This window comes from Fulmarus glacialis, unplaced genomic scaffold, assembly GCF_000690835.1.
Source record: "Fulmarus glacialis isolate BGI_N327 unplaced genomic scaffold, ASM69083v1 scaffold31158, whole genome shotgun sequence".
Classification (NCBI taxonomy): Eukaryota; Metazoa; Chordata; class Aves; order Procellariiformes; family Procellariidae; genus Fulmarus; species Fulmarus glacialis.
The window spans coordinates 21597-33847 of NW_009230644.1; the positions used below are offsets into that span (position 1 = coordinate 21597).

Sequence of the window (12251 nt, forward strand, 5' to 3'; positions counted from 1 at the left end):
ATGTTCCTCTTTTTTCCTACCAACTTGATGCTGACTCATTTCTTCCTTGAGTTTTCCTGCAGTTTAGTTTCTGGAGAGTTGTTAATCTTTGCAGATGCGAAGGTTGCTTTTCACAGGTACTATGCTGCTTTGGATTTAGAGCCCCGTAAGAAAGCAGTTTGATTAATGGTGTTTTGCATCATTGTAGAGTAACAGTTGGGAAGTAAGTTTCTTATTCTGCATATTATACAGCCCTGTAATGTTTGTTTTTCAAGGTCCTCTGATGAAGTAAGTTTAGTTGCGTCTCTGTGCATGTAGTACTGGGACTTTTAGGGCTTTTCGTTGGTGGCTGGCAAAACAATGTTTTCCCCAGATGCCACTGCTGGGGGAGATTGCAAATAATGAATGGTTTGCATAGTAATGAACTAGTGTGTGATAGCTGCCACTTCTGTTAAAACACTCCCCATAGACAGAGAATTGATGGTGCTCAGTGACAGTAACCCATATGCTACAGTTCTTAGCATCACTGGACCATCAAAGAAAAATACTTTAAAAATAAAATTGCTCATGTACAGTGTATGTTCATAGACTTGGTATTGAAATGGCCTAGGAGGAAAAAGTTGGTTTTAATATATCAGAAGGTGTCTGAAGCAGTGGGAGTGATTGTTTTATTTGCAAGTCACAAGTGGAAAGATTGGATAATTATTGGATGGGAGAGACGGATAACAGTGTACAAATTGGAAAAATGAGGTGGTGATATGGGATGATTTACAGTAGAGTTAGGCTGAGAGAGAAGTGAGTTAGTTTAGCCTGGAGAGAGAATGCTAAAAATGGAGAGTCTTAATTGCTGTTGTCTAATCATCTGATGGGTAGTTATAGAGAAGGCTGAGCCAGATGCATGACGAAAGGATGAGAGGCTGTGGATACAAGTTTTGGCAAGGAGAACTCTGATTAGATACTAGGAAAAGATTCTTTACATTGAGGATGGTCAAAACCTGAAACTGGTTGCCCTGTCGAATTTTGGAATCTCTCCTTGGCGATACTCAAAACTTGACTGGCCAAGGCCCTGAGAAAACTGACCTCACTTTGGAGTTAACTCTGCTTTGGGGATGGAGTTGGAGTAGATTATGTGCAGAGGTCTCTTCCAACATCAGTTATTGTGTGATTCTATGAGAATCTGCCTTTGTTATATTATATTAAGAGGAGGCAAACTTGCCCTTTCTCTTCAGTTTGCTTTTGGCTTAGTAGGTAAATAAATAAAGGAGTCTTTTCTGTGTCTGAACAAGCTATGTAGGTAGATCATTGAATGAGACTTAGAATCTGGTTTAACCAACAGGATACTTCCATTTCTCTAAGCCCAGGAGTGACGGACTTTCTGTGATCGCAATCCTGTCAGACATCTGGCTGGTGGTAATTCCAGGACAAGTGTGCATTAAAACAACTTGGAGCTCGCAGCCTAGTTTTAGGCCACTCCCCACAGGCAGAAAATAAACAGTAGAAATTATTAGTGAGGGGATCTCAGTTCATTAGGATTTTGAGGTCTCTTTTCCTAAGCTTAATTTTACTAACTGGAAGATTTGACTTACTTATATGCGAGTCAGAAGAACTAATAAAAGAAAGGGGAAAGGCCTGGGAGTGTGCTAGAAATAATCTGAATTCCTCTCAGTTTAGCCAGGAGAGTGCAGAGGAGCTTAAAGGCAGGTATCATACTGTGCTATTCTTTCGCTACTACGTGTCCTATGCTGTTGGTTTTGATGTGCTTTCTGTATGAGACAGTATCCATGTAGTGCAGCTGAGTTTTGATATTTGCGGTAAGGATAGCACGTGTAATTTTCAAAACGTAAGTCTTCACACATACACAACAGATGTACATGCGTTGTATTTGATACTCTGAAAGCAAAAATAGGCAAGGGTTACTGTTCCTGAGTACTTCCTAATGGCAGCAAGGTAGCTCATAAGTTTGGTAAGTGATTCTGTAATATATTTGTTTGGGCCGCCTTTTCAATTTACACAAATTCAGTAGTGGAGCTTCTGAAATGGAGCTAATAACTTCTTGGGAAACCTAATTTCTGAATCCTGAGTGGAGTATTCAGTCTCTGTATGTTTTGGTGTAAAAAAAACCAAATTTCACAGTATGTAACAAGGAAAGAATTGCAAGTTGTGTGTAGTAGCAAGCATAACGTGGATAAAAGTGCTGCTTGAAAAACTAGATACTTTTACTAATAAAAATATTTATTTTTATATGTCAAGCTAGTTAACTGGCTTTTTGGTTTGCTAGTAGAAAAGTGGTGGTATTACCAAGCTATTTTTGTATGGGGATTCTTGATAGAGACAATAGTTTGTGTGCTGTGTTGTTTATTGCTGATTTTACATGTATTAAGTGATCATGTTTTCTGGTTTTTTGTTTCCCCTTCCTCCCCCAGGAGATGAGGGAGAGACTAAATCAAGGGCTGTTCCAATGGAGGAGGAGGAAGATGATGATGATGACGATCCTGAGAATAGGTATGATACCATCTGTAAGGACTTAAAAAAGATTATAACACACCCTAGGCGTGGGCGCAAACCGGCGCAACGGAAGAGCAAGCAGGTTGTAAAAACCACGACTGCCTGCCTTGTAAAGACTCGCTCACGGGCTTCCCGCAAGTTTGAACAAGGGGCCAGAAAACAGAGGCCAAAATCCAGAAATGCAAAGAAAGTATTTAGAAGTGTTAGCTAACACACCTTGCATAGGGTGTGTTATAAATGCACTGCAGCACTGTCCATTTTATGTTCCCATTGAAAGTGTGAGGTTTGTGACAAGTATTTCATTCAGGCAGGTAAAAACCTACTTCTGATAAATGTGAATTTCAGCTAGTTACATGAATAGAAGGTAAAAATTTGCATCTGTGCAATATGCAGTGCTAAAATATTTTACTGTTACATAATTTGCTTTTTTAATTGAAACACCTTTTCTCAATAAAGAGAAAAAACAAATGTGGAGAAAACAGTATTAGATATTTTCAGCTGTTAATTAAACTGAATTTTAATCCACTAAAGAATACCTGAAGCGACTAATGTGATAGATAAGGCCCTGATTCTACAAGCACTGTGCATAGGCTCAACTGGTATCAAAGAGATTAATTACACATATAAACTCTTCAAGTCTTTGCATAGATATTTTCAGAATTGTGGCTTATATGTATTGCATCAGTTTCAAGTTCAATAAAAATGAATATATGTAAGATATAGTTAATTAAGACATGTCATATTTTACCAGTACCATTGTAGTTATTAGAATTAGCCTGGCTAGAAAATGCAAAAGTTTCATTTCCTAATGAGTGAATGCACAACATGAAGTATTGCTCCATTACGAGCCACTGTTTCTTTTTGGAAGTTACTGTAGTTAGACTAAAGAGCTTTTCAACAAATTTTTCTACAGTATTTCAGAAACTGATTTTTTTTTTTTGCCATATAGCATGTATGGGACCAGCTTCATAGCTTTGCACAGTTGCTGATGGAGTCTTTTTCTGCTTCTGAGCCTTACTAGTTTAGAATATGGTATCTTTGTTTCACGGAGTTGTATGTTTTGATCTGTGGCTGAAGTAAATTTTAAGAACACTGTTTTATATCCTTTACGGACCTCAGTTTGGCATCAAAATGTTGCTGCTGATGTAGTTCTTGCTTGTTTTCAGTCATCAAATTTAATCAAATAAGTCAGCTTTTAAAGAAAGATGCTCTTTAGGGACTTGACAGCACAGGATCATAAGCAGAACATGTAAACATTGGTAATATGAGATTTTTTAAAATGATGCTTTAATTTCAGACCTGTTTTGACCCCCCCCCTTCTTTTTTCTTTTTTGTTTGTTTCTTAAGTGTTTCTGGTTGATAACTAAGCCAATACACTTTGTCAAAGTTCAGTGTTTACCGTACAAATGTTACTGACAGATCTTAATTATTAGTTTAAGAGCTATATTGGGAAATGAGTTAACACAATTGATAACAAACAAATCAGTAATATGAATTTGGGGTTTAAAAATCAGTTTCTGTACTTTGTTTTTAAGTTGAATCTTTGTTGAAGTTTTTATTTAGGGAATATTTTGAATATATATTTATGAGATTGGGAGGTATTTTGTCAATAAACAGTTTTGTCAAACTTCAGACATGTTAACTGCTAACTGCAGTCTAATTTTACATTCATCACGCGTTGTACTTGGCACCAAAATCAGATATATAAAATGTAAAAAGATGGAACAAATTTCAAGAAGTTAAAAGCTTGTTCTTCTGTTTACTCAACACTAAGTGTTTAAATAGTTTACCTACTATTCAGATAAGTTGCCTATTTTCTTCCAGGCCGAAGAGGGTACGTAGTACCTACTGGGTATTTGTAGTGTGGGAACTCTCATGTTCGCAAGTCTCTAGTTTAGATGTTCTGTTATTTGCATACCTCTGGATGTGCATGACATGAATATTAATAGTCTTGAAATCATCTTTGCCAAAATGCAATATCCAAGTGGGTCATAATATGACATACAGTGCTGTATGCTTTCATCTTTTGTTGTGTAATTATCTATTATTGGTCCTTCTGATCTTTTAAATGGTACTGTTTAATATGTTTGCAGTAGTTTTGTTTATTAAGAAATTAATAGTGTATTTAATGCAGAATGCCTTTAAGTATTTGATGGTTGCAATAAATTTTTGTAAAACGTTTTTCTTGTCCAAGCATTTAATTTAATACAACTGTGACAGCTTGAAAATCGGACTGTTTCAACAAAGACAGTACAGTATTTAGAACAAGGTGTTTGGCAGTTTTCACTAATTTTTTTTTTTTTTAAACATGTATGACATTTCATCCAAATATTCATCTCTTAAAATACATTTTAAATAGTTCTAAATTTTTTAGTAATATACCAAAGGCCCATTTAATTCAGTAGGGCTCTAACTGAAAGAATGATGGCTTTTATTAGCCACATAAAAATGTCCGTCCCGTCCCCCCTGGCTTGTTTTAGGCAACCTTATTTCTACGTATAATTAGTAGGTATTTATGAACACTACGTGTGAGTTGATATAATCTAATTGGTAATAATATGTCACGATAATTAACTAATATTTAAAATTATGACTTTTTAAGAGTAAAAAATTATTTTTACACTGGTAGCATTGTTTCACCAAGATTTTTGACAATCTATAAATGAGTCCATCGTATTGGCACTCTAAAATTCATGAACAAGAATGGTGCAAATTACCATGTGGACTTAATTCTACATCATGAGAGGCTGCACCTACTATTCCATTTTTGCTGAAATGTTTGAAGGATAAAGTAGTCCTATTCTGTGACTAAGCAACCCCTGTATAACTTCCAGTTTGCCTATATCTTTTAAAAAATGTTTTCTTCTAGCATAAGTTAAAAAATACATCGTAACCAATTCATTATTTAGAAACGTATATTGTCAGTGTCATTCTTACAAAGGTGAAATATATTTAAATCCTGATTTATATAAAAGTATGTACTGTTACTTTAGTCTAGAGTTGTTTTTATATGTCCTGGTTGAGATTCCAGCCCCATTCTGTAAGGCACTGTATAAATACATGTTGGGAAAATGTCCTTTATACAAATCTCATTATATGTTTAGATAAGGTGGAGCAGGGCTAGGCAACATGACATGCTGACGGTCACAGCAGATCAGTGGCAGAAATGAATGAAATGCAGGGATATTTTTTTTTCTTTTTAACTACCTGAAGTCCTGTGCTGGAGATCGTACAACTCTCTGTGCTTCTTAATTAAATTTGTTTATAGTGTTCAACTGTTAACATCTGGTTGGCCAAGAATATCTTTTATGTCCTTGACCCGAGTAAATATTGCGGTATCTTGATTTTCATGGGTTTCTCTGGAAGAATGTGAGCGGGGGAGTTTTCACACTGTCATAGGTTGTTTTTCTTGGTACTTGCAGTTTGATGTTAATGCAACTATTAAAATGTTAAAGCTAGCGAACTTTCTTAGCTTAGAAACCTGGTCACTTTAAATGGGTTTATATCTTAAAATAGAAATGTGATATATTATCCTGAGCCACGTATAATTTAATTTAAGACCAGTTTCAAGAGTCCAGTACTGATATAAGCCATTTGTTACATTAGTCATTTGTCAGATGCATTTACAAGGCTTAATCTATCTGTTTGGTTCTAGTATTGGTTACACTTTTAATTCCTATCAGATATGTAGTTACATTAAAAATAGGTATCTTTTAAATTCTGAACGTCTCAACAATGCCTTACATTTTTAGCCTAACACCAGTAGAACGCGTTGAAGGGAATGTAGCTTTTTTCACTAAACAAACAGTTCCATCTCAGTTTGATTCAAAGTGGTTGAATCTTTATCCTAGCTGAAAAATATGTCTAATGTTTTATCTCAGAATGTAAAAGCAATAATTTATTAATCAATATTATTATAAAGAAATAATTAGAAACTAGTAAGTTTACCCAATCTGGTTGGGGGTTATGATGATGATTGTAGGAAAATAACAGCATCTTGTGTTTATGGAGAGTAGATTCTGTGCATGGTATTTTTAGGAGAATGATACATTTGCCTTTTTTTTTTTTCTTTAAAAAATAATTTCATAAAAGAACAAATAAAAATGTGTGTCGTCTTTTGTTAAGAACTAAAGTCAACCTTTGTTTAAAAATGTATAAATAAATTCTTAAAGGTGACTTGTATGAAAGGTAAGTATTGTTATCCACATACAAGTTGTGTTAACTTTGCTAATGCAATTGAGGACAATCTGAAATAAGTCAAAGGCAGTATTACTAGGCAGTACTTTCAGGATTGAATTTTAAAATTTTGCAGTTCTTTTTAGTGTTTCTACTTTTTTTCTCTCTTCCAAAGCAAACTTTGTTGATGATATTGTTATTATTTTAAACAAGAAGAGTAGCCAAACTGCTGCTGTCTGCGTTTCCTGGAGTAGGATTCAAGGTTAATAATTTATGTTGAAAGCTTTTAAAGAGAAGCCAACCTGTGATATTCCAAGCAGTTTCATTTTGAAGAAAAAGTTCTTCAGACCATTAAGAGATGGAAGAAATATAGTCTTAATTTCTTATATAAGGAGCTTTTTTTCCCTGTTGCTATTATACATGATGTGGTGGGTTTTAAAAAAAAACTAACAACAAACAAACAAACAACAACAACAAAAAATAAAAACTAAGTCCCTTTTCCAAATCCTCTGGAAGGACCTAATGCAAAAAACATTTGGAAGAGGATGTTACTTACCTATGGACTTTAGTAAGTTTTCATTGGGTTCACACTGTGATCTGTTGATGTATATGGAATTAAAGCTTACCAAGATTACTGCATTTTAAAGTTTTAATCAGCTATTTCTTCGCAATCCATTTCTCAAAAGAGGGGGTGTGTTTTGGATGCTGATGGATAGTCTGTGGCTCATTGAGCAATCTTAAATGTTTAAACGATTTTACTTCCATCTTTTAATAATAACTGAATATACATTAGCATTAGAATCTTTTTGGAAAATATACTACCACTCAAAAAATAGAAAACACTGTATGAAGCGTTAGGAAAGATACATTGGGAAAATTCCCTTTGAAAAGTTCCTTTGTTTTAGGGACACGTTACATGCTGAAAAATGAAATACACATTCTTTAAAACCTACTTTATAGTGCTACATAAAAGTAACAACTTAATTCTTCTAATGTGTAAGAAGCTGTACTTAAGAGATCACTGTTCCTTTGCCATTTCCAAGTGAAGCCTAGATTGTGGTTTGGTTTCATGGTTTCTGAACTATTTTGACTGGTATAAAAGCTTTCCCATTCTGAACTATGTACATACAGTATACATTAATTCTCCTGAAAGGCAAGGCAGAACCAGATTTAACCTAGAAAAAGAAAATCTTCATTTAAAATTGACGACCATGGAATGAAAGCTATAATATTTCTGATATTTGTATGAGGAAGGCCTGGTTTCATTCTTTCAGGTTTTTTTTCCCCCTGGAAGTACGAGTTCTCAGATAAGTCCACTATTTTCCTGTGCTTTTGACATATTTTATATTTTGCCTTGGATAGATTCATGTAAGATTTTTTTTTTTTTTAATGTTGCAAGAGCATTGTAAAGAAATCATAGTAACTTCTTGTATGTTAGCTGAAAACATTCTTGTGCTGAAATGAAACTGTGAGAAGCTGAGCAAACAGTTTGTGGAACAGGAAAGAAGATCGTAATTTTTCTTTGGAAGTTCAGGTCCTGTAATGTTTGATAAAACTTTTCTGTGTGTATGGCTTTCTTGCTATAGTTGCTATAAGGCAAGTGCTTGTAGTTGTATGAGGGATTCAGTGTGGATTTTTTTCCCAAGGCACTTAATATCAGTTCATCTTGAGACATCATGAGTTGCTTCAATTACTACAGACCTCTTGCAGTAGGGTGGGCCCAGGCCATTAGAATGGTAACACAGCTGAAGGCAAGCTATGTAGAGGTAGGGTAATGGGTAATAAATTCTTTTTTTTTTTTTTTTTTTTTTGTAAATCTGAGTTGCATACTACAATAAACTTTTTCTCCTTGTTTAAAAGACATATTCAGTGATACACTGAATAGTTTTTAAAACTATTACTGTTTACATACACACTAATCAAGCAGATTCCGTGCCTCAGGAAATTAATGTTATTGATTTAAATCAAGTAAGCATGATAACCATTTTTGGGGGGAATGATTTGAATATTAGGATTTGGTCTGCAGCATCTTCACATTCTTGTTACAGTTAGAATTCATTATAGGTGCCTATCCCAGAACTGGCAACAGTTGATCCAAATAGACCATGAATAAAATGAAATGTTTAAGTTTGTACATTTTATAGCTGTCTCCAGTCTTGCTGTAAAGCATGAAACTTCTTTTTTAAGAAGTTTTATACAGATTTGCTTTCTAAAAGCAAGTTAACACATCACATGAGATTTTTGCTGATATATCCTGTCTTACCACAATGACTTTTCATCATGTGTCTTTTTTTTGTTCAGCTTTCGACCCTTTTTTTGAAGTTCTGAATGGTATAGGATTACACTTATCGTTCATAGATTTACTTGAACAATGGAATAAATAGTTTTTTCTGTTTTACTTCAAAGAATTGCCAAGAAAATGCTTTTAGAAGAAATCAAAGCCAATCTTTCCTCTGATGAGGATGCATCTTCAGATGATGAATCGGATGAAGGAAAAAAGAAAACTGGAAAGCAAAATGAAAACACAGGAGATGATGGTGAGCACCCGAAAGCATCTGGGAAAAAGTGGTGCTGTAGCGCTTGTCATAATTTTAAAGGTCACTTGGGAAAATTACAATTATTAAAGTTTCTTCAGTTTTCAACAAAAAAAAGTCATTGATGTTGATAGGTAGTTGCCAAATAGAGGCCATTGTACATGATCATGAGGATTATCATCTCTCTTACTCTTCTGTAAGTGTATTTTTTTTGAAGTCCTAGGGATTTGTGAGGAATAATCTATACAGAACAGTAAGACGTGCAAATGCACGGGAGAGATTTGACTAACACACACAGTCATTGGAACAGACATTCCAAGTGTTCAGACAGCATAAAATACTTAAAATTTGGGGCAGCGATGGTATATTGTTGCCTGTAACTTCCTGGAAAAGCACAGAATTCAGCCTAAATTAATTCAGATTTTAATTCTTGCCAAATTTAAGTAAGAAAAAAATTACCAGTGTGTATGTTGTACTCACTCTTATCTCTGACAGAAGAGAATGAAAAGGAAGATAATTCTGAATCGGATTCAGAGGAAGAAGAATCAAAGAAGCCTAGATACAGACACAGACTGCTGAGGCACAAGCTGACAGTGAGTGACGGAGAATCTGGTGAAGAAAAAAAGGTGAAACCAAAAGACAAAAAAGAAGGGAAACGCAGAAGTAGAAGGAAAGGTACATAATCCAGACGTGTTTTGTCACAAAAAGTACTTGCTTCTATAAAACAAGTCCAAAGCATGTCACAATGGAGATCTGAAACTCCGTAATTTTAAAATGTCTGTATCAACTTCCTTATGTATTAAATCTAGAATTCTCTTGTCTGTGTTTGATAAATAGTTTTATTTAAAATGTTGAATACAAATGCAGCTTTCTCCACTTACTGTATTGTCTGAATTGGATTTATCTTGTTGAGTCTTAGAATATTAATCTTAAATAACAGAGGCAAGCCCAGTATGTCTAATTTGTGAAAATCAATCTTGTCCTTTATGTAATTACTCTCTTTAACTTGGACTGTGCATCACAAATTTCTCCATCCTGGTATTTAAATGTTGCAAGTTCTAGTTGAACACTAGATGGCACTGTGAAATGATGCAAGAACAAAGAATCTGTCAGCCCCTTGCATTTAATCATTTTGAGCAGAGGAGGGGAGCGGTAGTAAAGATAAATGCTTACTGCCATGTTGGTCAGTGTAGGTGTTGGTAGTGTTTCATGGCCAGTGGAAGTAAGGGTGCACAGTACTTTCCTGTTCTTAGTGTTGCACTAATGCTAGCCATCTTTTGTGGTGTTCCACAGACTAAAAGGTGCAATGCGATTTGTTTATCGATTTCCTTCATGAAAACTCATTTTTATCTGAGTGTATATTCATGCATTTCCTCCCTTATGGAATTATAGCTACCAACACCACTTCTTTCAAGAAAAGTAATTGTAAATTACAGTGGCAATGTGCAGATAAGATGCAGATAAGATAAGCCAGATTAATTCTAAGGATTCTTTAGTGTAAGTCTTTTAAGTTCACTAGTCTCAAGTAGAACAATATACTTTATTTCAGCTCACTGCTTTTTAGCCCTGTTAGTACTGCATTTCCCAATGTCTGTAAAACAATCCCTGTTTTAAGCATGAAACAGTTAAGGTTTCCACTGTGTTCAAGGTCAAACTTAAATTATAAAGGTGCTAAATGGCATGCTGGTCTTAATAACCTGTAAATGCCAGTGATAGCTCCTAAAAGTAGTTACGGAAGTACTACCTAATGCTGCTAGTTCAGGTGCATTTTTAATTGTCTTTTGAGTAAGTTTTAAATTTGCATTATCTGAAGAAACTTCAAGCCATAAATACAGTAATATAATTACGTATGTTGTTAGTAAATAAGGGTTGTTTGCATGAATTGTGAAGTTGATGATAAAATTACATCTAAAACATTTGAAACAAAAGCTTCTGTTTAATGAAAAATCATCTTTTGTTTTCTGAAGTTCTGTACTCTTCCCTATTGTGTTCTCCCCTCACCCGCTGTCTTTGAAATGTGATGCTTTCTAATATAACATTTTCTGTCATTTGCTTGTAAACTATACTTAGATTTATTCATGCATAAAGACCTCAAGTCTTGGTGGCGTAATATGCCATCTATCAGGACTCAGCTAGTGCTTACATGTTAAGCTTTTCTATTCTGTACCCCTTATATTCCTGTTGCTTCTTATTAGTGTGTTTAATGGATCCCGTACTGTCTGAAATGAACTGTTACAGTGCAAACAGTTTGTTGTATAATTAGAAGATATGTAATGTTGCTAACTTTGCAATAATATTCAACATGAAATCATACTTTATTTTTAAAGTGAGCAGCGATGATTCAAATGACTCTGAGTTTCATGAATCTGCAGTTAGTGAAGAAGTGAGTGAGTCTGAAGATGACCAACGTCCAAGAACAAGGTATAAATAAAACTTAACTATGCTTATCCTGTGTTGGTTTTTGGTATTTAATAGTGCAGTTTAGGCAGTGAGATGGTGAAAGTTAAAGACTTTGGATAAGTCCTTAAAACCTTTGATGATATTTGTCTATAATTAGGTATCTGCTAATTAACTTTGCAGCAAATGTGAGAATTTTGAATTTGTACCAAAGTATGTGGTACACAGCAATTTGATGAGCCAGAAAAAAATGAGCATTTTTACGCCAAATATGTCAGTTAAGGAATGGCGGATTGCAGTAGAAAACTAATACTTAACAATTCTGAGATTCTTCAGGGTTGTCTGGAATAGACTGTTGCTGTGTGTGTCCAGTGAGTTGAGGGGGAGGAAGGAATTTGGAAGTAAACCCCTGATTAATATATTCTATTAATGTAGTTTATGTACTTTTTTATCATTGTTTTTCAGTGAGACAATGAAGAATTAGTGTTAATCAGTAATACTGCCTTTTTTTTTTTTTTTTAATAGATCTGCCAAGAAAGCTGAGGCGGAAGAAAACCAACGCAGTTACAAACAGAAAAAGAAACGAAGGCGTATAAAGGTTCAAGAGGATTCTTCAAGTGAAAACAACAATAAGGTACTATATTGTGTTTTGAATTAATA

At 34.6% G+C, this 12251-nt stretch overlaps 1 protein-coding gene across 1 annotated transcript in view; it reads left to right on the forward strand.

Moving 5' to 3' along the window:
* The window catches only part of ATRX (alpha thalassemia/mental retardation syndrome X-linked), a gene marked incomplete at its 3' end in the record, with an annotated part of 37026 nt that overhangs the window by 16951 nt on the left and 7824 nt on the right, over positions 1-12251 (forward strand). Inside the window, exons 9-13 of the mRNA XM_009584316.1 lie at positions 2403-2481; positions 9067-9197; positions 9690-9869; positions 11522-11615; positions 12117-12225. Of these exons, the coding sequence (XP_009582611.1) occupies positions 2403-2481; positions 9067-9197; positions 9690-9869; positions 11522-11615; positions 12117-12225 (593 nt within the window). The remainder of the gene's footprint in view (positions 1-2402; positions 2482-9066; positions 9198-9689; positions 9870-11521; positions 11616-12116; positions 12226-12251) is intronic.